This window comes from Neoarius graeffei, chromosome 22 (genome assembly GCF_027579695.1).
Source record: "Neoarius graeffei isolate fNeoGra1 chromosome 22, fNeoGra1.pri, whole genome shotgun sequence".
Taxonomy (NCBI): domain Eukaryota; kingdom Metazoa; phylum Chordata; class Actinopteri; order Siluriformes; family Ariidae; genus Neoarius; species Neoarius graeffei.
In genome coordinates, this window is record NC_083590.1 from 14,974,228 (window position 1) to 15,001,411 (window position 27,184).

At 41.0% G+C, this 27,184-nt stretch overlaps 2 protein-coding genes across 3 annotated transcripts in view; both read left to right on the forward strand.

The window, feature by feature from the left end:
• The window catches only part of LOC132870678 (protein Hook homolog 2-like), a 51,305-nt gene extending 44,064 nt beyond the window's left edge, over positions 1-7,241 (forward strand). Inside the window, exons 20-22 of one of the 2 annotated variants that reach the window (XM_060904445.1) lie at positions 159-266; positions 2,980-3,051; positions 4,639-7,241. In XM_060904445.1, coding sequence (XP_060760428.1) covers positions 159-266; positions 2,980-3,051; positions 4,639-4,770 — 312 coding nt within the window. In that variant the 3' untranslated portion in view covers positions 4,771-7,241. The remainder of the gene's footprint in view (positions 1-158; positions 267-2,979; positions 3,052-4,638) is intronic. The other variant, XM_060904446.1, reaches the window with a different exon arrangement.
• A 3,961-nt stretch (positions 7,242-11,202) lies between these two features.
• LOC132870287 (NACHT, LRR and PYD domains-containing protein 12-like) overlaps positions 11,203-27,184 on the forward strand; it is a 361,706-nt gene continuing 345,724 nt past the window's right edge. The window contains exons 1-2 of the mRNA XM_060903922.1: positions 11,203-11,481; positions 14,829-14,970. Coding sequence (XP_060759905.1) covers positions 14,918-14,970 — 53 coding nt within the window. The 5' untranslated portion in view covers positions 11,203-11,481; positions 14,829-14,917. The remainder of the gene's footprint in view (positions 11,482-14,828; positions 14,971-27,184) is intronic.

The following is a 27,184-nucleotide window of genomic DNA, read 5'->3' on the forward strand; positions in this document are numbered from 1 at the left end:
GTGGCTCTTTTATGCAGTTTCATTATTGCAAGGTTTTTTTCTTTTTCTGTCTGTCTGGCGCAACATGCAAAACATCACTGTGCTGAATTTCGCCTGCATGTTATCATATGGAACATTTTGACTTTCCCTGAGTGTCAGTACCGTGTGTGTGTGTGTAGGTGATAAAGACTCTGGAACCGAAGCAGAAGCCCAACTCTGTTGCTCCTGAGGTTCAGGCTCTGAAGAACCAGCTCTCAGAGAGAGACAGGAGAATCCAACATCTGGAGGTGAGATACACCTGCGATACTACTTCCTGTGCATCTGAGGCTATCTCTCCAAGGATTATGGGTTAATCGGTTACTTCCTGTGACCCATTGCTCTGATGGAGGGTTTCGGAGTCTGTACGGTTTGGTGGAAGCTCGGGACGCCTGCACTGATGAGGCTCAGGAGAAAATCCCACACACAAGCACCCGATACAACCTGAAATTTATTACTGCTGTTTGTGATCCCCTTATACTTTGTACACACTACCATGTCTGGGTCACCCCTCACATACTGTCTGCTCAGTGGGGTGCTGATGGACAGGGTAGAGGGCAAACAGACGGCTACCAGATCTTGAAAGTGACCTCAATGCTTGGAGCTAGTAAGTGTAACTACTGCTCGGTCTGAGCCATTAGAAAATTGGAAATCTGGGGGCGGAGCGGGGCCAAAACAAGATGATGAAAAAGCTCTACAGGGTAATTTGGGAAATGAATTGTAACAAGTAGCATAGAAGTTGAGCTCCTTGACTATTTGTGGTCACTCGTGGGTTGCTGCTGTTTACTTAAACTGAAGGGAATGATGTGCAGCAAAACACTTGTCAGTAATGCTCACGACTTCAAAGCAAGTCGCTTCGTTAAACTCCCAGTGAACTCTTGAGCAGGAGAGATCTGTGAGTGACGAGCCCCCCCTGGTGGCTGACAGTATGCTTGCTTTTTCATCACAGATGATTTTTCATAAACTTGTAAAATCAAATTATTATATACTGATTTGTGTCTGTGACATCAGCTCATGGCGGTGTTCTCGTAGTCGAGTCACTAAACCTCAAGTCCAAGTCATTAAAGAAAATTTTAAGTCCACTATTGATCCGAGTCGAGTCCGAGAACAAGACTCCATCCGCACCATTTGACAGAGGCTGTTGCTGCCTTTATGTGAAAGCATCTCTGCTACTGTGTTGGTCTAACGTTCCTGCTCGACTGCCCCGTTTTAGTTAACAGGCTACAGATAAAAAGCTTGTTCATCACTCAGCAAGCCCCGCCCACTAACAGGGCAAGTAACATGAGAAGGTTAACACTAGCTAGTTCATCACTCAGTGTCACTTCCTTCTCTGGGTGGAGTCTCACCAAATGATGATTGAAGTTCGAGGTTGTCCCCGTCGTCTCCTTGATAGTTCTTCTACATCTGGAACGCACAGCAGAAGTCTGTATAAGCAAAGCGACGTCTCTCCAGGCATTTTAGCGCCATTAACGTTAGCTTGTTCCTGAACATGACGTGTGAACGTGCATTCTCTTGCACAAAATTAGTAGGAAAATTAATGTACAGTACCAGTCAAAAGTTTGGAAACGCCTTCAAATTCGATTTTTTTTTTTTCCTACATTGTAGAACAATACTGAACTCAACAAAACTATGAAATAACACATGGAATTATATGGTAAACAAAAAAGTGTTAAACGCGTCATCTTTTAGATTCTTTGAAGTCGTCACTATTTACCCTGATAACAGCTTTGCACACTTGGTGTCAAATGCATTAAGGCGGCAAGAAATTCCATTTTTGACGACACCTCTGTTAATTGAGAAGCATTCCAGGTGACTCCCTCATGAAGCTGGTTCAGATAACACCATCAACCAGTAAAGAGTAAATAATATACAGTAAATAGCCCTGTTCAACAACTGTAGTAATCCGTATGTCAAGAACCACTCAACTACACTACCGTGCAAAAGTTTGGGGTCACTTTGAAATGTCCTTATTTTTGAAAGAAAAGCACTGTTCTTTTCAATGAAGATCACTTTAAACTGATCAGAAATCCACTCTATACATTGCTAATGTGGTAAATGACTATTCTAGCTGCAAATGTCTGGTTTTTGGTGCAATATCTCCATAGGTGTATAGAGGCCCATTTCCAGCAACTCTCACTCCAGTGTTCTAATGGTACAATGTGTTTGCTCATTGCCTCAGAAGGCTAATGGATGATTAGAAAACCCTTGTACAATCATGTTAGCACAGCTGAAAACAGTTGAGCTCTTTAGAGAAGCTATAAAACTGACCTTCCTTTGAGCAGATTGAGTTTCTGGAGCATCACATTTGTGGGGTCGATTAAATGCTCAAAATGGCCAGAAAAATGTCTTGACTCTATTTTTTTTATTCATTTTACAACTTATGGTGGTAAATAAAAGTGTGACTTTTCATGGAAAACACAAATTGTCTGGGTGACCCCAAACTTTTGAACGGTAGTGTAAGTAAAGAGAAATAACAGTCAGTCATTACTTTAAGACACGGTGTCTTTTTGTTAATTAAAATAAAGAAAAAACATCGAATTTGAAGGCGTTTCTAAACTTTTGACTGGGACTGTGGATATAAATTTATTATGGCATGTTACAAAAAATAAAGAAGAAATCCGAGTCATTGGTGCTCAAGTTAAGTCACAAGTCCTTAAAATTGGGGCACGAGTCAGACTCGAGGACTACAAGCTTGGCTCATGGCCCCACACACACACACAGACTGGTCAGGTGCAGTGACTGTAGGTTTGGTCCACAGTGCGTTCCGATTGAAGACCCTTTTTGTTGATGTGACAGTGATCAGGTTTAAACTCCACTTGAAGGAATGTTTTAGGAATCTGCCTTTTAACATGTTTAACAAACAAATTTAAAGAACATTTCCCTTCATATCTGTGTTCATGAACTTGACATTGACTGACTGACAAGGCTCTTAGTGTGTGTGTGTGTGTGTGTGTGTGTGTATAGCATGATTTTGAGAAGAGCCGATCCAGACATGATCAGGAGGAGAAGCTCATAATCAGCGCCTGGTACAACATGGTAAGAAATCTCAGTCTGATCTCTAACAGTATTATTACTTTTACCCTTTAATCCCATCATTACAGCTTTGGACCTTGAACTCGATGAAGTTTCTCCTCTTCGTCGTGAAACTCGTTTTCTTTTGCTCTGATTCACTGTTCAGAGTCCATCAGCACATCTGCGGTTTTTCACACTTGTAGCTCAGACACTCAGATTTGGCTCTTCAGACGTATCGGAGTCATCATTCTGTACAGATCACACGCCTGTGGTAGCACAGACCGTCTGTGGGTGTGGGCTTTGCTTTTTTTTTTTTCTTTTTTCCCCCTCTTGAGTTATCGTTTCCATAGTAACTAGCAGCAATATATGTGTACTGGACGCTGTACATCAACAGGTTTGAAAACTCGTGTTGTGGTTGACAGTGACGTTTTCAAGTCAGGAGATGTTTGTTGAAGGTTTATGGAAGGAGTCTTTAGCGTCAGCGCTCTGTAACAACAGTTAGAGGGAACGCTATAACTTTTTTTTTTTTTTTTTTTTGGTCTTTATAACCTTTTAAAGCTGAACCACCTTTCAGATTTTTCAACTGTAGGTCATAAATTTTCCCGACACCCAATTATTTTTGTTTAGTGGACCGAAAGCTACTGAATTCGAAACCCAGACTTCCAATTTTATTCTGGGTTTTTTTTTCTTTTTTTAAATGGAACAATTTAGTGAGGTTCGAGCCACGTGGCTTTACATTCTTTTTTTTTTTTTTTTTTTTTTTTTTTTCCTGCTTCACCATGACCCAATACAACATACTACGTCATGCATCACATCACGTGGTGGGCTTTCCCCGTTCACGCAAGGCATTGTGGGATAAAACTTTGAAACAGGAGAGAAAAATGGAGGACGTGAGTGTGCGAATGAAACGTGAAAGAGCAACTACAGTAAACGGAAAGAAAGCGAGAAGAAAAGACGTTATGTTCTATACGAAGGAAACGCAGGACCAAACTAATAAATATCGGCACTCAGCGAGCACCTCGGTGTGATCAGCTGTTTGTTTAGCGACAGAATGATGGAACTGTCAGTGCACGCTCAAAGGGAAACCTGCGCATGCATGCGCGCGCACACACAGACTTCCTCTGTCTGCTTGACTGTGTGATTTCATGCACATTATTTGCTTTAATCCCCTCAACTTAAAATCACTTCCCAGCCACAGAATGGCCTGATATTTTGTGAGATATTGCAGAAATAAACGTATCACAATTTCGGAGGGAACTAAATTTCACCGGTTTTATGAAATCGAAAGGCCGTCTCGCTTGAAGAGGGAGGAAAGAGAGGCTGGCGAGGGAACGACTGTTTATAGCTGCAGTAGCGTACAGGATAAGTATAACGTTTTGTGGATGTTCAACATTTGAATGTAACTATAAAAGGATGAAATAAAAAAGTGATAGAAAATGGTACATTTTGGTGGATTTCTGTAAAGGGAATAAAATACTTGAGGGTTTGCTTTGTCGCAGTAGTAACAGTAACTCTGCTTCATCACGTTGCTGATTATTTTCCAGGAACTGAATGACTCAGCACGATTGATTCCTGCTCTTAATTAATCCCTGCCTCCTGGCTGTGTTGTAGGGAATGGCTCTCCATCAGAAGGTGGCGAGTGAGCGCTCTGGTGTTCCTGTTCACGCTCAGTCCTTCCTTGCACAGCAGAGGCAGTTCACACAGGCACGGAGAGGCCTGGGCACTCGCCTCCAGCCCAGATAACACTAACGCCAGTTTAATCAGCCAGTGTGTGACTCCTGCCTTAAACTCTCCTCTCGCTGCTCTGCTGTGAGACACTTCCTGTTCCTCCGCAAGCTGTGACCCGACATGCTGCTGACTGACTGCTGGAGTTCATCTCTCTTTTATTTTTAACCCTTTTGCTGTGTGGAGAACCCAGAGCTCCTTCACCTCATCTTAAAGATGGATGTGAGCGAGGAAAGGGGGAATGTTGTCATCTGTCCTTTCCTCTCTCCTTTCATGTAATAAGATAAACAGGGTTCAGTTTAAAAGCGCTTTCATCTTCCACAGCGATTAAACACAAAGTCGAATCTTTCGATCTGCAAAGTAAATGTTTCTGAAACTGCTCGGCCTCCTGATCAGTTGGGAATCGAAGAGTTTTTGTTGTTGATGCGCTTTACTACTTTTCACTTTCTATTTCTAGATATTAAGCCGAGTAGTGTTGATAATGTTAATGATGAAGGATGTGGCTGATGATGATTTTACATTTGCTTGCATGACTTTGGTCTGAGATTTGATTAACATTTTCCTCTAGTTTTTTTTTTATCTCTTTTTAACTAATTGCTATTGTGATTTTATTTTTTATGACTAACACTAATTCCTCTTTTAAAAAAAAAAAACGAATCTCCGTTTATCACCTTCTCAAAGGTGAAACTGTGTATCCGGTGATGAAGTGTCTTTACTTGAGTTGAATGTGCTGCTGTTATTGAGAGGGTTTGACCGGGACACTGTGAGAGTGAACACAGCTCGGTGTCTTTGTCTCCGTGACCGTTCTTCCCTGAGAGAGCTCACTAGTCCACTGATGGACAATGTGTAGCTGGGCTTTGGCACATGGATGATAAAATAGCACGGCGACATTCTATCGCTCCACGTTTCAATCACGGAACACGCCTCGTTTATAAAAACACACACCGGTGAACTTGTGTTCATGTGACCAGGACTAATGGCTTATTGTTGGAGCATATAAACGTCATGATTTATCAGAACACAAATGGAGCACTGGAGCTTCAGAGCAACAATCAAAGAACATAAATGGTGGCGTTGCAGAGCAAGACCTTTCTTCAGCTCTAATGCGTAGTTCCTCAACTTAAATAAAACTCACTTTCTGTTCCAGGGCGTGAATTACAAATGGGAAGTGCAGAGGTGGGCGATATGACAGTGTTATTAATATCACGATGAACGACATGAGGGTTCTGAGAGTGCTGGTGGTCCATCTGCGACACACACCATAACACACTGTCGCTGATTGGATGATCCTTCCTCTTGTTCCGTGTGAAATACTTTTTTTTTTTTTTTTTAAATATTTAATTTAGTGTATCGTGTGAAAAGTATTGTGATGTTCTCGTGTTGCTGTATCGCCCGTCCCTGCATGACTCCTCACCTTTCACGCTGATCAGAGTCCGACGAGCCAAGCGTCAGGAAGCGTGTATCATTTTTCCAGCTGTTCAGATTCTATCCGAGTGAAGCTGCCGTGATCCGTGTGGACCTCAGAGGGATGAAATGACGTCACATCCGCCGCTGCCGTGTCACAAAGCCGAAGAGTTTATTCATTTCAAAGCCTTCTGGAGTTTCTTTTTAACTGATGAACCTCCAAAATGTTGATGCGGCGTGTAATCCTTGGGACGAGATCCGAGAAAACACAAATCCTAAAGCAAGTGCCGTCACTGTCCAACCGCTGGGGATGAGTCAAAAATGTATTTATTTTTTCCTCCTGCAAATATTAAATCATGTCCTATGAACTGAAACGAAACAGTTTTGAGTCCGATACGTGCATTTATAATGAACTGAGAAGGAGCTGCTCTGACGTGCTGTTTGGTGAGAAATGTGATGAACACGATGTTCACTAAACTGCAGTGAAGCACCAACTGAGCAAAACTCACTACATTTACGGATAACTGGAGATTTTGGTTTTAGGGTGGAGATTTTTTTCCCCCACAAATATCTCAGCTGAGTGACTCTTTAGCTCAGACAAGCTACTATGGAATTTTTGCTATTTTAAGTGATGAGTACCAAAGTATGCTGCTTTTTCTCCTTTTTCTAAAAGCTGTGAATGAAGGTACATCATACTGACACGATGTTTAGATTTAACACTAAATAACTGTTTTCTGGTTCCAAAGTGCTTGAAGGAGAAAATGCAATGTGGCTCGAGCTGAATGAGTGACCTGTTAGCTTCCGTTCACTAGGAGTGTGTGTGTGTGTGTGTGTGTGTGTTTTAGAGCTGTAAGATCTTTTAATGAAACACTGCTGTACAATGTGTTGTGTGTGTGTTTTTACACTGGACACTTGTTTCATACTGAGGTGTGTTGATTCTATTTGTGTTTATTATTTTGGTGTGTGTTATGAATGTACCGGGGAGGGGGTGATGGGTCAACACTCAGATTGTACACCACATTTAATATTCAGCGTTTTTGTCCTGCAATAAAAATGTGATGGACAGACGGTTCCAGAAAACAGAACACAGTTCGTGTGTGTGTCATTAATGACTCTTCATTGGATTTCTTCCTGACACTATAAAGTCACATTTATAGAGCATTACATCAGTGCTGCTGAGTTCTTCACTCTGATGGGTCAGAAGGTGTTGATTCTCCTTTTTTAACCTGGGCCCTATTTTCCCATCTCTTTGTGCCCAAATATTTACCCGGGACGAAAATGATTGAAATCGGTCCAGTATTGAGTTAGAACTCTGCAAATGGCAACCACTAAATGTCTGTACAAGGTAATTCTACAGGGCAAACATGTGATGGCTGAGATGTAGTGATGGCCAGATGAAGCTTCATGAAACACTGAAACTTTCCAGCCAGTTGTGTTGAGAAGTGCTTCATTTCTCGAGGATTCACTTGCTCACTAGAGACACCTGCTGGTCAAATGAATAATCACACAATCATCCAGACAATCCAGAGGCACAGCGGTTCATCAAACCAGGGTAATAGAAAGATGCATCTGGAAATATATTCTAAATATCTATATTCTGAATATAACTTAGAAATTTAACAAATGTATACAATCATTTTATTGTGGGCGGCACGGTGGTGTAGTGGTTAGCGCTGTCGCCTCACAGCAAGAAGGTCCGGGTTCGAGCCCCGTGGCCGGCGAGGGCCTTTCTGTGCGGAGTTTGCGTGTTCTCCCCGTGTCCGCGTGGGTTTCCTCTGGGTGCTCCGGTTTCCCCCACAGTCCAAAGACATGCAGGTTAGGTTAACTGGTGACTCTAAATTGACCGTAGGTGTGAATGTGAGTGTGAATGGTTGTCTGTGTCTATGTGTCAGCCCTGTGATGACCTGGCGACTTGTCCAGGGTGTACCCCGCCTTTCGCCCGTAGTCAGCTGGGATAGGCTCCAGCTTGCCTGTGACCCTGTAGAACAGGATAAAGCGGCTAGAGATGAGATTTTATTGTATAGAATTAGTATATTTCATATATATTCAATGTCTTATACAGTGCTGAGCATAAATTAGTACACCCCCCTTTGAAAAGTAACATTTTAAACAATATCTCAATGAACACTATTTCCAAAATGTTGACAAGACAAAGTTTAATATAACATCTGTTTAACTTATAATCTGAAAGTAAGGTTAATAATATAACTTGGATTACAAATTTTTCAGTTTTACTCAAATTAGGGTGGTGCAAAAATGAGTACACCCCACAACAAAAACTACTACATCTAGTACTTTGTATGGCCTCCATGATTTTTAATGACAGCACCAAGTCTTCTCGGCATGGAATGAACAAGTTGGTGACCTTTTGCAACATCAATCTTTTCCCATTCTTCAACAATGACCTCTTTTAGTGACTGGATGCTGGATGGAGAGTGATGCTCAACTTGTCTCTTCAGAATTCCCCATAGGTGTTCGATTGGGTTCAGATCAGGAGACATACGGTACTTGGCCACTGAATCACTTTCACCCTGTTCTTCTTCAGAAATCCAACAGTGGCCTTAGATCTGTGTTTAGTCATGTTGGAAAAGTGCACGACAACCAAGGGCATAGAGTGATGGTAGCATCTTCTCTTTCAGTATAGAGCAATACATCTGTGAATTCATGATGCCATCAATGAAATGCAGCTCCCCGACACCAGCAGCACTCATGCAGCCCCACATAAGGACACTACCACCACCATGTTTCACTGTAGGCACCATGCATTTTTCTTTGTATTCCTCACCTTTGCAATGCCATACAGTTTTGAAGCCATCAGTTCCAAAAACATTTATCTTGGTCTCATCACTCCAGAGTATAGAGACCCAGTAGTCTTCATCTTTGTCAGCATGGGCCCTGGCAAACTCTAGGCGGGCTTTTTTGTGCCTGGGCTTTAGGAGAGGCTTCTTTCGTAGACGGCATCCATGCATGCCATTCCTCTGCAGTGTACGCCATATTGTGTCACGGGAAATAGTCACCCCGGTTTGGCTTTCTACTTCTTTAGATAACTGCAGCGAACTAGCATGCCGATTTTCTTCAACCTTTTTCATCAGAAGATGCTCCTGTTGAGGTGGTAACTTCCGTGGACGACCTGGATGTCTCTGTGGGATGGTTGCAGTTCCATCTTTCTTAAATTTTTGTACCACATTTGCTACAGTATTCTGACTGATAAGTAAAGCTTTGCTGATCTTCTTGTAGCCTTCACCTTTGTGGTGGAAAGAAATTATTTTCTTTGGGGAATTCTGAAGAGACAAGTTGAGCATCACTCTCCATCCAGCATCCAGTCACTACAAGAGGTCGTTGTTGAAGAATGGAAAAAGATTGATGTTGCAAAGTGTCGCCAACTTGTTCATTCCATGCCTAGAAGACTTGGTGCTGTCATTAAAAATCATGGAGGCCATACAAAGTACTAGCTGTAGTAGTTTTTGTTGTGGGGTGTACTCATTTTTGCACCACCCTAATTTGAGTAAAACTGAAAAAAATGTGTAATCTAAGTTATATTATTAACCTTACTTTCACGTTATAAGTTAAACAGATGTTATATTAAACTTTGTCTTGTTAACATTTTGGAATTAGTTTGTGTTCATTGAGAAGTTGTTTAAAATGTTACTTTTCAAAGGGGGTGCACTCATTTACGCTCAGCACTGTATAAAGGAATTGAGTTGATCATATTAATGGTATTACTACAGTTCCAGTTGTGTTTAGTGAGAAGGAGGAAGCGATGTGCTTGTGAAACTGGACAGAAGAGCCTGTGGGACTGATGTGTTTGTGGGACTGATAATTCTATGGGACTCACAAATAACATCATGACTTTACTCTGCTCTAACATTAGAACAAACTCTACAATAGATTTAAATACAGAAATGAGCAGCAATCCCTGTGAAAAACGCCCAGAAACAGATTGGGCCACAATAGTTGTGTTTTTATACAAAGAAATGAGACCAAAGTGCCGTTTAAATACAGATTTATTATATTTAGTTGATTTTACATCCAGTTTTATGGTTGGAGAATAAAAACATGTCAGAGTGTCAGTTTACACACATGAACAAGCCCCGAATCGCAGCGCGTCACTTCCGGATATCTAGAACTCCGCCCCCTGAGTCGAACCAATAGGCAAGGCAAGGCAAGTTTATTTATATAGCACATTTCATACACAATGGCAGTTCAATGTGCTTTACAGAAGCAAAAACAAAAACAGTAAACAATAGAGAAATAAAATTACATAAAATAAATTTATTTTTATTCTAAAACAATTAATTAAAAGAATTAAAAGAAAATAAGAATTAAACAATAGTAGAAATAAAAAAAATAAAATGCCAAAAAGAAAAAGGAGAAAAAGAAACCAGCGGAATAAAATAGAATAAAGTTAAAGTATATTTAATACATGCAGAGAAAGTAAAGATTATAAAAAATGTAAAAATATTAATTATTTAACAGAAAGCATCTGAGAACAGCTTGGTCTTTAACCTAGATTTGAAGCTGCCAACAGCAGGAGCATTTTTAATGTCCTCTGGCAGTTGGTTCCATAGCTGTACTGCATAGTAGCTAAAAGCTGCTTCACCACACTTTGTTTTAACAACAGGTTTTAATAGTACATTTTTCTGTTTTGATCTGGTAGATCTGATTGGGTTAGGCCGCTGCAACATATCAGAGAGGTAATTGGGCCCTGTGCCATTTAGAGATTTGTACACCAGCAGCAATGCTTTAAAGTCAATTCTGTAGCTTACTGGAAGCCAGTGAAGGGACCTTAGAATTGGAGTAATGTGCTCTGTTCTTTTTGTTCGTGTGAGAACCCTCGCCGCTGCATTTTGAACCAGCTGAAGTCGTTTGATGGTCTTTTTTGGCAGGCCTGTGAAAAGGCCATTGCAGTAATCAACCCTACTAGAGATGAAGGCATGTATTAGTTTTTCCAGATCATTTTTTGACATATAGCGTCACTCTTGGTCCTCGAGGCGGTGTTTGTTAGCGGTCACGTGATTTCATGGAACTTGATAACTCGCCTCGATGCGGGGATTCATTTGGCGCGCGCTCTCAGACTCGACACATGATTCAAAGACTCGGATTCATCTGACCATCACTATGTCAACTAAAAGAGCCGAATCAAAGCGTCGATTCATTCCCTGAACGACACATCACTCGGAGTGAATCAGTTCTCCTGAAGTCAAAGTGTTTCTCTTTCAGCTGAGACGCCATTTTGTTGCTGTTCGGAGAAAATAATAATAAAAACTCCAACTCCAGGCGGAACCGGTGAGATTAATGAAGCCCAGCATGGAGTGCTGAGTAAAAGTAAGTGCTGTGTTGGAGAGAAATGTGGTTATATTTGACCGAGCTCGTGTAAAAACAGCAGTAAAACTGCGGAACTGAAATCACCTGAGAAGGTGTTTAATGGCTAAATACAGGTGCAATGTCCTGCATCAGTGACCAGTGTTTTCTCATAAGGAGTGTCTTTAGGCTGCTTTCTTCCCTCTGCATGTTTTTTAAACGCATGTTGTTTTCACTGTGTCTGTTGTGTAAATTCCAGCATTTCCATTTAAAGGGACTGACTGCAAAGGCATCTGAAATTTATATGTGTTTTATATAATGTGTGTGTATGTATTAGTGTATGGAATTTTCCTATGTCTCTCAAGAACAGTATCATGCGGAAGAGATTTGATCATTGTGATGTCTCATCTCATCATCTGTAGCCGCTTTATCCTGTTCTACAGGGTCGCAGGCAAGCTGGAGCCTATCCCAGCTGACTACGGGCGAAAGGCGGGGTACACCCTGGACAAGTCGCCAGGTCATCACAGGGCTGACACATAGACACAGACAACCATTCACACTCACACCTACGGTCAATTTAGAGTCACCAGTTAACCTAACCTGCATGTCTTTGGACTGTGGGGGAAACCGGAGCACCCGGAGGAAACCCACGCAGACACGGGGAGAACATGCAAACTCCACACAGAAAGGCCGTTGCCGGCCCCGGGGCTCGAACCCAGGACCTTCTTGCTGTGAGGCGACAGCGCTAACCACTACACCACTGTGCCACCCCTCATTGTGATGTACTGAAGGTTATTTTTGTCTCATGATAAAGAGTTTTGCTGAACTGTGGTGTGACCGGTTCGACCTGTCTGGGGTTTAGAAAACCTGTGTGGACATGGAGTTACTCAGGATTACACTCACTGATAGGAATGCAGATCTAACCAGTGAACATTGTAGTTATATGGACTGTATGTATAAAGACAGCATTCAGATCTTTACAGAACAAAGGATTTGCAAACAGACGCCACAGGTTCTGCAGTTGCTGTGCCCAGTTACCAGGTGGAAATTAGTCAGAGAACTTCTGATGGTTTGAGTGTCTGTACGGTGAAATTGTTTGCCATAATGTTGGCATTAGAATGGACTGAACAGGTAAACTGCAGAAATATATTAATCTCTAATGATTCTGTGTCAGCACTTACAAGCATGAAGACAGCTTCAGCTAGAAATCATCAAGATCTGCTTTATGAAATCTTGTTTACCAATTCAAGAATGGTTAATCAGGGGGAAAATATCACATGCATTTGGGTCCCAGCACATTCAGGCATCCAGGGGAACGAGAGAGTGGACAAACTCGCAAAAGAAGTAGTCAAAAAAGAAACTGTTGAAGCGAGCATCAAATTCTCAAAATCAGAGGGAAAAACATAGTGTGGAGAAAGGCAAATCAACAGTGCCAATGATTATAGGATAATGGGGGAAAAAGGGAGACATTTGCACTTAATCCAAAACAAAATAGGTACATTAAGAAGCAGGGGATCAAACCAGAAAGAGCAAATGTTTATTTACTTTTTATGACTGGTTCTTTTTGTACATGCAGTGATCTCATGCATTCAGTGTGACCGATAAACTCTCGTGGAGTTGTGACCGTCAGCCAGTTCAGACTTTAAACCAACTTTTGATATTGTGGATGCTGCACTCCCCTGGGTCTTTTGTTTACTCGCGCAATGCCAGAGGAAAAGAAAGAGAGGGGAAACGTGCTGGAGTTCTGTCCTGCTCATGATAGAGAATCAGGAAGTCTCCTCTGCCCAGCATCCTGCTCGCTAATGTTCAGTCTTTGGACAACAGACTGGATGAGCTGCGTGCACGGATTAAACACCAGAGGGACATCAGAAACTGCTGTGCTTTGGCGTTCGCAGAGACGTGGCTGGAGCCCTGCGTTCCCGACTGTGCAGTCACACTGGAGGGTTTCGCTGTTTATGGGAGGGGTATGTGTGTGCTTTATGGTTAAATCTTCATGGGCCACGGATGTTTGCATCTTAGCAAAGTATTGAACTGAACTAGATCCACGAAACAAAAGATGAATATATAATTTTTCTGTTACTGCTTCTGTGTTCTTGTTTCTTTCTCTGGAAGATCAAAATGTTAGGGGTATAACTCCATACTCACTACCGTGGAGTCGAGCCCATGCATTCTAAGGCTAAGATAGCAAAGCACTAGCGAGAATGATTTAGTTATCTCTCCAGAAAAATGACACATCATCTAACCTTGCACTGTCTTGCAATTGCACTCATTTGGCAGGCTTTCCTTTTCTTTTCCACGAGTGGGAGAACCGAGTGCGCCATGTTTGCCCATTCTGACTTGTTTTGGTTAAAAGTAGGTCAGACACACCCCACGGTGGTCACGTGATGATGTTTACTTGCTTCAGCAATCTCCAGAATCATAAAATATGGGACACTTTTTATCTTGGCAAAACGTTTCCACACAGGATACACTGTACATGCGTGCATCAGTGAAACATCTCGAAAATCCAACAGCAATAGAAATAGAACGTTTTACCCAGAATTCAACTTTGCAGTCAGAACCTTTAACTGATGTAGAATTTTTTACACACCAGATTCTCTGTGTTCTTGGCCATGCTGATGGGAAACAAAATGAGGAAACGTAACCCAAGGAGCTGCTGACTCTGGGTTATTATTGGTTTGTTCCTGTGTCTTTCAGGGAGACCGTGAGCTGGACTAGTGAATAGAGTAAAGTCTGGCTCAGAAAACAAGATGCCACATCTCAGCATTTTCAGCACAACTGACAAAATATATTTAGTATCACGGTCCATGTGATCCCTCAGTAAAAACAGATCATGGATCGTTCACGGTGTAAAACAGTCATATCACACAGCCCTACTTTAGGCTCACAGAAATCATCTCTGTTTAGTGCAACTGACTTCAGACTGACTGACTTCTGGATCAGAATTTATTCAAACTAAAACCCATTTAATGCTGGTAAAGAGAAAGTAGGATTAGACTTAAAGTAGCCCTTCTATTAACTACAGATGATTTTAGTCTCCTCCTGGTTCAGCTTTTTTTAGTGAAGGTGTCACAGCTGACCTGCTTGGACTTCAGACTGTGTCTCCTCCTTTCCAGCAGAGGTCTCAATCCCCTGATTACTGAACTGCTCACATCACCACCTGTCTAGACACACACACACACACACACACACACTTGTCTTCTGCATCTGATGGGACATGATGCTACTGCATAACCACTAAAACTACTCTTCATCTGAATTCTCCTGCTTCTTAAGTTTGGAATCTTTCGCATGTGCAGTTCATTCGATGTGAAAGATTTTTTTTTCCAAGTTTAACAAAATGTTTGTAATTTTTTTCCACTGATTTTTAGGAGTGTAATTCATTCACTCCAAGAGATCAGCATCTTCAGGAATCAGCAGTGAGTCCATGAGCTGTGTGTCCATACACTAATATTCAAAAATGGAGAGCCGTGATCTGGACACAGATAATGTGACCCCACCCTCAGAAAAGCGGTAAGCTGCCATGTTCTAATATTTTAGTCATTAACTGTTCATATCTGAAATATGGAGTGAGGATATCTGAAAAGATAAACTGAACAAAAATTTATACTGAGAATGAAAAGTTGTCATCACTTGAAAAAAATGCCAGATTCTGTTCATTGTTAGTAAAATTATGTTCTTATAAAATTTAAAAATGCAGTCGTATGAGACAATACACTAAAGCCACGATACGAATCACATCCCGATACAGGCTTCACAGGACCAGACTGATGAGACGGTGTCGACACAAAACATTACATTTTAAAGTGTAATACATTTATTTTGATTTGTAAAGGCAGCAAATCAAACCACTGCAATATCAATCCAGTCGGGGTGTTAAACTCAGATCCTGTGTCAAATCCAGGTGTTTATTTTAACCTGCATTTCAGACTGTGGTCAATCCAGCTGTGATAGAAACTGGAGTGCGCGTATGTATATACAGCGGTTTACTGTAACTACCTTCAGATGGCTCCACTACAGATCTGCTGTGAATTCTGGATAGTGTGAAAATGTTAAGCAGTCGTGTTCTACAGGCTGTTTCAGTTTTATTGTTTCCAAGCTCACACGGGCCGAATGAAACGAGGCTGTGGGCCTGGAGTTTGACCCCATGTGCCAAAACACTTCCTTCTGATTACCTTCACTTTCTGGACTGTTCAGTCAGCATGCTTTGAGGCAGTTAGGTTTCCACTCTATAACTCTGTGCTCTGTGGGCTACGACCTCTGGTGCTGCCACCTAGTGTGTAAGAAGAGGTAGAGCTCAGAAAGAATATGAAACAGAAATATCACAATACATGATGTGAGCAGCAGCTTCATCTCTTCCAGTATTTTGTATTGTGATATTTGAGACAATGAAATTCTGTCTCATGCCTCCTTTATAATGTTGTACAGTAAACTCCAGATGAAGAGATCAGACTCGCCAGAACCCAGCTGTGTCTCCATGAAGAGTGATTGGTCTATGGATCTTCCTTTGAACTTCAACAGTGGAAACCCCTCATCTGTCCACAGGTAACATCCCATAATTCTCATAGTTAGTCACAGCAGAGAGAAAGACTGTGTTACACATTCCTTTATCCAGTTCAGTTCATCATCAGCATTTTGATATTTATCAGTTTGTGAAACTTTAATTAGGTCCTAATGCTGCTACAATACTTTCACTAAACATTTTAGAGTAATTAATATCAATAACTGCACAGTTCAGTGTTTCACAGTGTCACATACAGGATAAGGCAGAAAGTGCATCTGGATGGGACATGAAGTCAGAGTAATTGCAAACAAGATAATTAAAATAACCAGTAATAATTAATAATAACCAGTGTAAATGGTGTATATAAAGGACTGTCTATAATGTTGTACAGTAAACTCCAGATGAAGAGATCAGACTCACCAGAACCCAGCTGTGTCTCCATGAAGAGTGATTGGTCTATGGCTCCTCCTTTGGACTTTAACAGTGGAAACCCCTCATCTGTCCACTGGTAACATCCCATAATTCTCACAGTTAAAGTCAGTTAAAGGCTGTGCTACACTGGCATTAGCAGCTATTTTGATTGAATATATATGATGGTTCTTATCATTTTAGTGTACAGTTTCTATGATATAATAGTTTCTTAGTCTTTAGTAATTCAGCAAGACTTTCAGGAAATGCTTTTGAGGAGTGTAAATATTTATGAAGGTCAAAATGTTTTACAGGTAATGCCTTAAATGCTCAAGCAAGAAATGCTCATATAAGCAAAAACAATATGGAATTACTACTAATAATAAAATATTGTGGGTACAATCCCAGCCCCATTGAGATCGCTGTTACTTGGCCGTGTCTCCATGAAAAACGATGTGTCTGAGTATTTCTGTAAAATATAATAGAAAATGGAGACCCTTTATATGAACACAATGACTATTTACAGGGTTCTCCACGGATTGAAAATATAGGGGGGTGGGGGTCAATCGGATGACCTTGAAACAAATTTGCATAAATTTACATATGTCATTTGCATAAAATTTGCTTAAAATACTCTCAAATAGTAATCATTTAGAATAGAGGAATCAATTGGACTGGTACAAAATACATCAAACATTACACACTTGCACTTGAATTCATTGTATTAATTAATTTGCACACTTCAGTGCAAATTAATTAATACAATGAATTCCATAAAGCTAATGCAAGAATGAAAACTGAGGTCAACAGATTTCAAATGTAGGCCTGTTTATTAACATTGAGTGCCTGAGGAACAAGTTATAATAACGCCCCTCCCTCCTGTGTGTGTGTGTGACAGCGAGCAGCCCCTCCCCCACCCGCGCGCTGCGCTTACACTACGTTCAGACTGCAACCTGAAACGACCCATATCCGATTTGTTGTGAAATCCGATTTTTTTTTTTGTTCAGCCGTTCACATTACCAATTATATGAGACTTGTATGCGATCTCCAACATGAACAGAAAACGACCCAAAAGTGTCCCGCATGCGCAAATTGACACGTAATAAGCACATCGTGTGCTGTGTGTGTGAATGAGAGTGTCTCTGTGTGAGAGGTTGTGTGTGTGTGTGTGAATGAGTGTCTCTGCGTGAGAGAGAGAGAGAGTGTGTGTGTGTGTGTGTGTGTGTGAGAGAGTGAGTGAGTGGGGCCATGGCAGCAACCTCCGTTGAAAGATAGATTGATTGATTGATTGAAGTGCACATGCTCTCTACATAAACACTGTCTAGTGCAGACATCCCAAGTCTCCCGGAAGTTCCGGGAGTCTCCCGCATATTGATAGCGGCTCCCTGATGCCCGCAAATTGGAGAATATCTCCCGGAATCTAGAGCAAGTGAGCAAGAGCGTGCACGCGAAACATTAATGTCTGCATCGCGCATATGACGGAGTGCGCGAGGGAGAGCGAGAGAGATTGTGTGTGTGCCTGTTCATGTAGTGCATTATGTCATTGTTGTTGTTTTCCACCAAAGAGGCGGGATTAGCCAACGCAGAATAGTGACGTTTGTCTCTTGTTGATGACGTGTAGGTCGCATGAATGCGACCTGTCCGGTCAGACTGCAGTCGCATGTGAAAATAACGGATATGAATTGGAATTAGGACCACATTATCCAAGCGCCCTGGGTCGCATGTGAAAAAATCGGATCTGTGTCGTTCAGATTGTCAATAACAAATCGGATACATGTCGCATATGGGCAAAAAAAATCGGATATGGGTCGTTTCAGGGTGCAGCCTGAACGTAGTCTTAGAGACAGAGTATCACACAGAAAGCGCACTTTTTCCTCAGAGCGCTCCCTCCAAACAACGGGGATTTACACGAAAACGGAAGGAGATATTCACAAAATTCTTTCACATTGAGCGCCACAAGGCTCTCCTGAACAGTGATGTAATTTTTTTTGTCTGTAGTGTACTTTGTCGGTACTCCAACAGAGAAAGGCTATCTGTCACAAAGAAAACAAAGGGACGTCTCTTCCTTTTGTAAAGGGGCGGCAGAAATTAAACGGGGGCGGGAATCACAGAAAGGGGGGCGGCCCGCCCCTCTAAAACCCCTCGTGGAGAACCCTGATTTACCATAAATCACATCACTGACATTACAGTATTTATTAATAATAATGAACATCAGCATTTTCCTCAACCTGAACTCCCACCTCCCAAAAACATGTCAGTAGGTCGACTGATCACTAAATTGCCCCTAAAATGATGGACTGGTGGATCATCCAGGGTGGAGTATAATTCTGGATCCAGTTACAGATTTTATACCTGTGAACATTTCTGGCCGGCTTTCTGAAAAATACACGTTTGCTTTTGTATCCATTTAAAACACATTATCTGTTCATTCTGCATGATGGAGTGATATTCTGTTCCATCCCTAATGACCAAATAGGAAAGAATATCTAGAAAAGTCAAATTAAAACTGGGGCAGATATATATATATATATATATATATATATATATATATATATTTTTTTTTTTTTCTCCAGTTCCACCACAATATTTTTGTCGTGTTGTATTCAGCACTGTGCTCTCTAAATGTTAATGCACTCATAAATAATTATTGTAGTGAAATTGGGGCTAAAGTTTAGATTGTAGGATTAAAGTGATGAAAGTTATCGTCTTTAACAGCAACAATTTTTGTTCCCAGTGATCTACAGAAGGCAGGAGACAGAAGAGAAAAGATCTTCATCACAGATACAGGGTAAGATCAAACCCAACACCATGACTGTGACACTGACGCACTGGTATTATAAACCTCTCTGCTGTTATTTCATAGAGACTGATTAGATTATAGAAAACATACAGGGGAATAAAACAAATGCACAGTGAGAACATCATAAAGAACTATCTGTGGAAACCAGTCAGAAACACTGTGATCTTAAACTGTAATAATTGGAGCCCATGTCTCACCATGTCTTCCTACTTCACCCTGTCACACAGACACGCCCCAGAATCTGCTCCTGGAAATGAAGTCCAGAAAAAGTTCAAATTAAATCTGATGAAGAAGTTTCAGTGTTTAAATGAAGTGATGATAAAGCAGGAAAACCGAGTGCTCCTGAATGAGATCTACACAGAGCTCTACATCACAGAGGGAGACAGTGGAGACGTTAATAAAGAACACGAGGTGAGACAGATCGAGGCAGCGTCCAGGAGAAAAACAACAGAGGAAACACCAATCAAATGCAACGACATCTTTAAGCCCTTATCTGAAAAACACAAACCCATCAGAACTGTAGTGACAAAGGGAGTGGCTGGTATCGGAAAAACAGTCTCTGTGCAGAAGTTCATTGTGGACTGGGCTGAAGGGAAAGCAAATCAGGACGTCCACCTCATATTTCCACTTCCTTTCAGAGAGCTGAATCTGATGAAGGACCAAAAACTGAGTCTGATGGAGCTCCTTCATGTCTGTTTTAAGGAAACCAAAGAAACAGAAATGTCCAGGTTGGGAAAGGTTCTGTTCATTTTTGATGAATTGGACGAGTGTCGTTTCCCTCTGGATTTCCTGAACACAGTGAGAGTGTGTGATGTAACTGAATCAGCATCAGTGCGTGTGCTGCTGATAAACCTGATCAGAGGGAATCTGCTTCCCTCTGCTCTCATCTGGATCACCTCCCGACCAGCAGCAGCTGATCAAATCCCCTCTGAGTACGTCCATCGAGTCACAGAGGTACGAGGGTTTAATGACCCCCAGAAGGAGGAGTACTTCAGGAAAAGGGTCAGTGATCAGAGCCTGGCTGAGAACATCATCTCACACCTGAAGTCATTAAGAAGCTTCTACATCATGTGCCACATCCCAGTCTTCTGCTGGATTTCAGCCGCTGTTCTAGAGAGAATGTTGGGTGAAGCAGAGAGTGGAGAGATCCCCAAGACTCTGACTCAAATGTACACACACTTCCTCATCATTCAGACAAACATCATCAAAGGAAAGTACTCAAAGAAGCAGGAGAGTGATGAAGAAATGCTTCTCAAACTGGGAAAACTGGCTTTTGAGCAGCTGGAGAAAGGCAACCTGATCTTCTATGAGGAAGACCTGAGAGAGTGTGGCATTGATGTGAGAGAAGCAGCAGTGTACTCAGGTGTGTGTACGCAGATCTTCAGAGAGGAGGTTGGGCTTCACCAGAGTAAAGTGTACTGCTTTGTTCATCTGAGCATTCAAGAGCATCTCGCAGCTCTGTATGTGCATCTGACTTTCATGAAGGAAAAGAGAAATGTTCTTGATCAGAGACGGTCCAAGACAATTTCAGATGTACACAGGAGTGCTGTAGGTCAGACCTTAAAAAGTCAGACTGGACATCTGGATCTGTTCCTCCGCTTTCTTCTGGGTCTCTCACTGGAGTCCAATCAGAAACTCTTACATGCCTTCGTAACACAGACAGGAAGTAGCTCCCAGAGCACAGAGGAAACAGTTCAGTACATTAAGAAGATGATCAGTGAAAATGTTCCTGCAGAAAAATCCATCAATCTGTTCCACTGTCTGAATGAACTGGGTGATGATTCTCTCATGGAGGAAATCCAACGCTACCTGAAATCTGGAAAACAAAGTGAACTCTCTCCTTCACAGTGGTCTGCTCTGGTGTTTGTGTTACTGACTTCAGCACAGGAGCTGGAGGAGTTTGACCTGAGTAAATATACCAGTACAGAGAAGATACCAGATGAGGTTCTTGTGAAGGTGATGCCTGTGATTGCAGCATCCAGAAAAGCAATGTAAGTAAAGTTGAATATAACTGCTCTACTGTTCCACTGTTAGAAAGAGAGACACTGAAAGCACTTTGACAAATCTGCACTTTGGGACAAAATCCACAACTCCATTACTCGAGTGAAAGTAAAGATCCTCCTGGTCAAATGTTACTCCAATACAAGTGAAAGTCGTTCAGTCAAACTTTTACTTCAGTTACAGTACTGGAGGATTTGCTTTAAAAAAGACTGAAGTATTCAAAAGTACTTTAAAAAAAGATTCTTTTTTTATTGTTTTCTTTTTTATGTCAAGGTGTTGTTGGATTGTTGCCATGATGCATTTACAGAATCTAATGACTCAGAAACAACCAATTGAATGCAGTGACTTGCTTGTAGAACCTGTAGAATAAAAGTGTGTCGAATATGATAGAAAGCCTCTAGAAATTAGGGGATAAGAGTTGCATGTAGAATTGAATAATACTGAAGGGCAGCTATTAAACATGTGGAGACGAGTTGGTCATTTCAGGAGAAAAACATTGACACATAAGCCAGCTAACGAGACTTACAAGCAACAAATTTCCAAAAATGAAGTCAATAATCGGACAGAATTTAATAGTTGGAGTTTACAATGTTTACAAATTACACCACTATTGCAGGCTCCAGTGTCCAGTAAACACTGAAGTCTTTTTTTCTGTGCAAGTTTAGTTTGAAAATCTTTTTCTTCACATCTCTCCACATTAAATTTGTGTTATTAGTGAAATGTATTGATGTAGACACTGGGCTGATAGAACCATGTGGAGTTTGCAGGAATACAGAATTATAATTAAAATCTTTACTGTTATTATGACCTGATAAAAGGTTTTATTCAAGTGGAAAAAGACTTTCACAGAGAACTCATCAGAAACACCATTCTTAATTACTTTTATGACATCATAATATCAATTTATTACATGATGATTATTCTTTTGTTTTAATATCCTGATATCGATTATAAATTTTAATTTTTTCTTCCATTGACCTTCACAGCTTTTGTTCTTTTCCCTGCTGTAGCTCTGCAATTTATTGATTTCAGGTCAGACAGGGAGAGACAACACACAGAGTGTAAGGGGAAGAACATGTCCAGTCCATAAATCACTGGCACCAGGAACAAATAAAGAGCACCTGGCAACACACACACACACTCTTAGTCAGCGAGCTCATCATGAGTATCTCCATAAAACTCCTTCAGCACTGGGCTGTGATCATTTCAGTCGCTCACTAATTAGAGAACAAATCAAATGTCTGATCTGTTCAGATAAATTTGACTCTGCCTCAAACTCTGCCTGCTTCATCTAAACCTGACTTTTGAAACTCTTTTCCTTTCTCCTCTTATAAATATTTTAGATCAGACTCTTATTTCCCGATTTGGTGATCAGATTTGATGTTGCGTGTTTATCCCATGTGTCAGTGATGACGTGTGCAGCAGAAAACTCAAATCCGAACAGCTCGAGCTGTGAATTACTGTTACAGCATTTCAGTGTATTGTCGACTTGGAGTTTGTACTTTTGTCGTTTATGAAAATGAAATGGTGCAGTGAAAGATTTGAGGACCTGTTTGATTATTTGTGTGAGTTTATGTATTTTATTTCCTTCAGTATCAGTTGTGATACAATTGAAAGGAGAAGCGCTGAAGCTCTGGTCTCAGTGCTCAACTCAGAAACCTCCAGTCTGAGAGAACTGCATCTGACTGTGAAGACACTGAATCTGTTTGGGAATAAACTAGAAGACTCAGGAGTGAAGCGTCTCTGTGCTGGACTGGAGAATCCTCACTGTAAAGTGGAGACACTGGGGTAAGATCATCTCTCTGAGAGTCACAATAACTCACTAAAGCAGCAGTTAATAGTTGTATACAGTGTTGTTTATCAATTAATTTTCTGTAAAAGTAAAACATGCAGAACAAATATATTAGTCATGAAGTGATCATTTCTCCTCAGAATCACTTTTACTTTAAAGAAATAATTAAGTGTCTTTACAATTAAATATGTGATCATTAAAAATCCAGTCAAGCAGAGATAAATTCTCCAAAACCTGACTCTTCACTTAAACTTAAATTATTGACTTTTTGCTGAATCATTTGCACCTCGAGTAAACTTAATGTCAGTAACAGTGGGAATGTTTGAGTCATTATTAATAATAGCTTGTGATTGGTGAAGAGAATAGAGACAGTCCAACATGAGAGACATCATCTTCACAACCACTATTACACCAAGATGAAAATCTGTTGATGAAGTGTGTGTCATTGTGTCTCTGCAGGTTGTGTGGTTGTGGTGTCTCAGATGAAGGCTGTGCTGCTCTGAGTTCAGCTCTGAGATCAAACCCCTCACACCTGAGAGAACTGAATCTGAATAAGAATAATCTGGGAGGCTCAGGAGTGAAGCGTCTCTGTGCTGTACTGGAGAATCCTCACTGTAAACTGGAGACACTGTGGTAAGATCATCTCTCTGAGAGTCACATGACCTGCTCCTCAGTAAGACACATTCTCTAATAGTGAGACTGAAGCAGAGGTTTTAGGTTCATCATCAATGTCCTGAGGAGGAAGATTGTTTCTTTTCACTGCACATTGATGATTTGTCACAGAGTCTTTGGGTCAGATGGACGTATGTGAGAAGCTGCAGCACAAAACGGGACTTGATCCGACTGCAATGTGTCTGAAATGTATTACTTTATTTTAGAAATTAATGAAAATGAATTATCACCAGAATAAAAAAAAAAAAAAAGTTCCCATCTGACAGTCTCAGATTTGCTTCATACTTTTTGAATAAAGTCACTATTCCCAATAAATAGTGTGTAAATTCCAGGCTTGTATCTGCATTAGTTTCTGAGATATTGAGGCTTTTAACAGGCAGCGTGGCTCAAATTTTACTGTAAAAGCATTACAAAGATCAAGTCATCATTAATTTTAACTTTTCTTTCTGGGTGAAATTTTCAAGGATAGTGTGAAATGTAGAATTTCAGTGTTATATATATCCCCCCCCCCCCCCCCCCCCCCAGTTTAACCAAGGAGCCCCTTAAATCCAGCCCTGATGTGGATAGAAACATTTATTGGGGTGTTTTCTTGTCCTTCACAGTATATTGTTGATGAAATTAAATAATGAAGATGAGCTCAAAGTGCAGACCTTCAGCTTTGTTTTGAGGAAACTTGCATCCAGATTGGGTGACTGCTGTTGAAATTACAGTACTGTTTATATGTGGTCCTTCTTTTTTGAATGATGGAAAAAGTAATTAAACAAACGAACATAGTCATAAATTACACTGACATTTTTATGCCTTGCACACTGAGGGGTGAAACCGGTATGTTTTCAGGTTTTCTGTCCATTTTGTCTGAAATTCTTGTTTGCACGCTGTCTCAAGAACTAGTGGCTGAATGTTTGTAGGATTGATATGGAATAATCATTGTTTACTTCTCTGATTCTACAATAATATAAATCTATCATATTTTATACAGAGGTGGACAGTAACCAAGTAAATTTACTTATGTACAGTACTCAAGTACACTTTTTGAGTATCTGTACTTTACTTGAGTATAATTTTTTTGGAAACTTATGACTTTAACTTCACTATGTTTGAAAGATGAATATCATTCTTTTTACTCCAGTACATTTCTATCAAGGTCCTTGTTACTCGTTACTGTGAAGTGTCTTTGAAAGTGGATGTTTTTTGTTTTCTTTTACAAAACATCTCATCTCATCTCATTATCTCTAGCTGCTTTATCCTGTTCTACAGGGTCGCAGGCAAGCTGGAGCCTATCCCAGCTGACTATGGGCGAAAGGCGGGGTACACCCTGGACAAGTCACCAGGTCATCACAGGGCTGACACATAGACACAGACAACCATTCACACTCACATTCACACCTATGGTCAATTTGGAGTCACCAGTTAACCTAACCTGCATGTCTTTGGACTGTGGGGGAAACCGGAGCACCCGGAGGAAACCCACGCGGACACGGGGAGAACATGCAAACTCCACACAGAAAGGCCCTCGCCGGCCCCGGGGCTCGAACCCAGGACCTTCTTGCTGTGAGGCGACAGCGCTACCCACTACACCACCGTGCCGCCCTTTTACAAAACATGATGGATTTTTTTTTGCAGGTGACACTGAGACAGCCGTTCAGTAATCACTAGGGTCATGTCCATCGCCTGTATAAAATCAATGATTTCCCAGTAGCATTATTTGAACACGATCAGTTGATGGCAGAATGGAAAAAGGTGGTTTTTCTGGAGAATGCACGCACCCATGGCCATACTTAGAACCCATGTTTCAGTTTTCTGAAAGGATTAAAGATTCATTTCATTTTAAATGTTTGCTTTGTTTGCCTAAAACGAACCACATCACAGCCTATAAAAACTCACCATCTGACCTGCGAAAGCATATTGAGGGATGTAAATGTTTTATTCCAAGAGAAAGCTTGTAATGAAGTTTTATGTGCTTTTAGAGCTAGGGATGACATTGCAGTAGCTACAGTGGCACTTGAAAGTTTGTGAACCCTTTAGAATTTTCTATATTTCTGCATAAATATGACCTAAAACATCATCAGATTTTCACACAAGTCCTAAAAGTAGATAAAGAGAATCCAGTTAAACAAATGAAACAAAATTATTATACTTGGTCATTTGTTTATTGAGGGAAATGATCCAATATTACATATCTGTGAGTGGCAAAAATATGTAAACCTCTCAGATAAGCAGTTAATTTGAAGGTGAAATTAGTCAGGTGTTTTCAATCAGTGGGATGACAATCAGGTGTGAGTGGGCACCCTGTTTTATTTAAAGAACAGGGATCTATCAAAGTCTGAGCTTCACAACACATGTTTGTGGAAGTGTATCATGGCACGAACAAAGGAGATTACTGAGGACCTCAGAAAAAGCGTTGTTGATGCTCATCAGGCCGGAAAAGGTTACAAAACCATCTCTAAAGAGTTTGGACTCCACCAATCCACAGTCAGACAGATTGTGTACAAATGGAGGAAATTCAAAACCATTGTTACCCTCCCCAGGAGTGGTTGACCAACAAAGATCACTCCAAGAGCAAGGCGTATAATAGTCGGCGAGGTCACAAAGGACCCCAAGGTACCTTCTAAGCAACTGAAGGCCTCTCTCACATTGGCTAATGTTAATGTTCATGAGTCCACCATCAGGAGAACGCTGAACAACAATGGTGTGCATGGCAGGGTTGCAAGGAGAAAGCCACTGCTCTCCAAAAAGAACATTGCTGCTCATCTGCAGTTTGCTAAAGATCATGTGCACAAGCCAGAAGGCTATTGGAAAAATGTTTTGTGGATGGATGAGACCAAAATAGAACTTTCTGGTTTAAATGAGAAGCGTTCTGTTTGGAGAAAGGAAAACTGCATTCCAGCATAAGAACCTTATCCCATCTGTGAAACATGGTGGTGGTAGTATCATGGTTTGGGCCTGTTTTGCTGCATCTGGGCCAGGACGGCTTGCCATCATTGATGGAACAATGAATTCTGAATTATACCAGCAAATTCTAAAGGAAAATCTCAGGACATCTGTCCGTGAACTGAATCTCAAGAGAAGGTGGGTCATACAGCAAGACAACGACCCAAAGCACACAAGTCGTTCTACCAAAGAATGGTTAAAGAAGAATAAAGTTAATGTTTTGGAATGGCCAAGTCAAAGTCCTGACCTTAATCCAGTCGAAATGTTGTGGAAGGACCTGAAGTGAGCAGTTCATGTGAGGAAACCCACCAACATCCCAGAGTTGAAGCTGTTCTGTCCGGAGGAATGGGCTAAAATTCCTCCAAGCCAGTGTGCAGGACTGATCAACAGTTACCGGAAACGTTTAGTTGCAGTTATTGCTGCACAAGGGGTCACACCAGATACTGAAAGCAAAGGTTCACATACTTTTGCCACTTACAGATCTGTAATATTGGATCATTTTCCTCAATAAAGAAATGACCAAGTATAATATTTTTGTCTCATTTATTTAACTGCGTTCTCTTTATCGACTTTTAGGACTTGTGTGAAAATCTGATGATGTTTTAGGTCATATTTATGC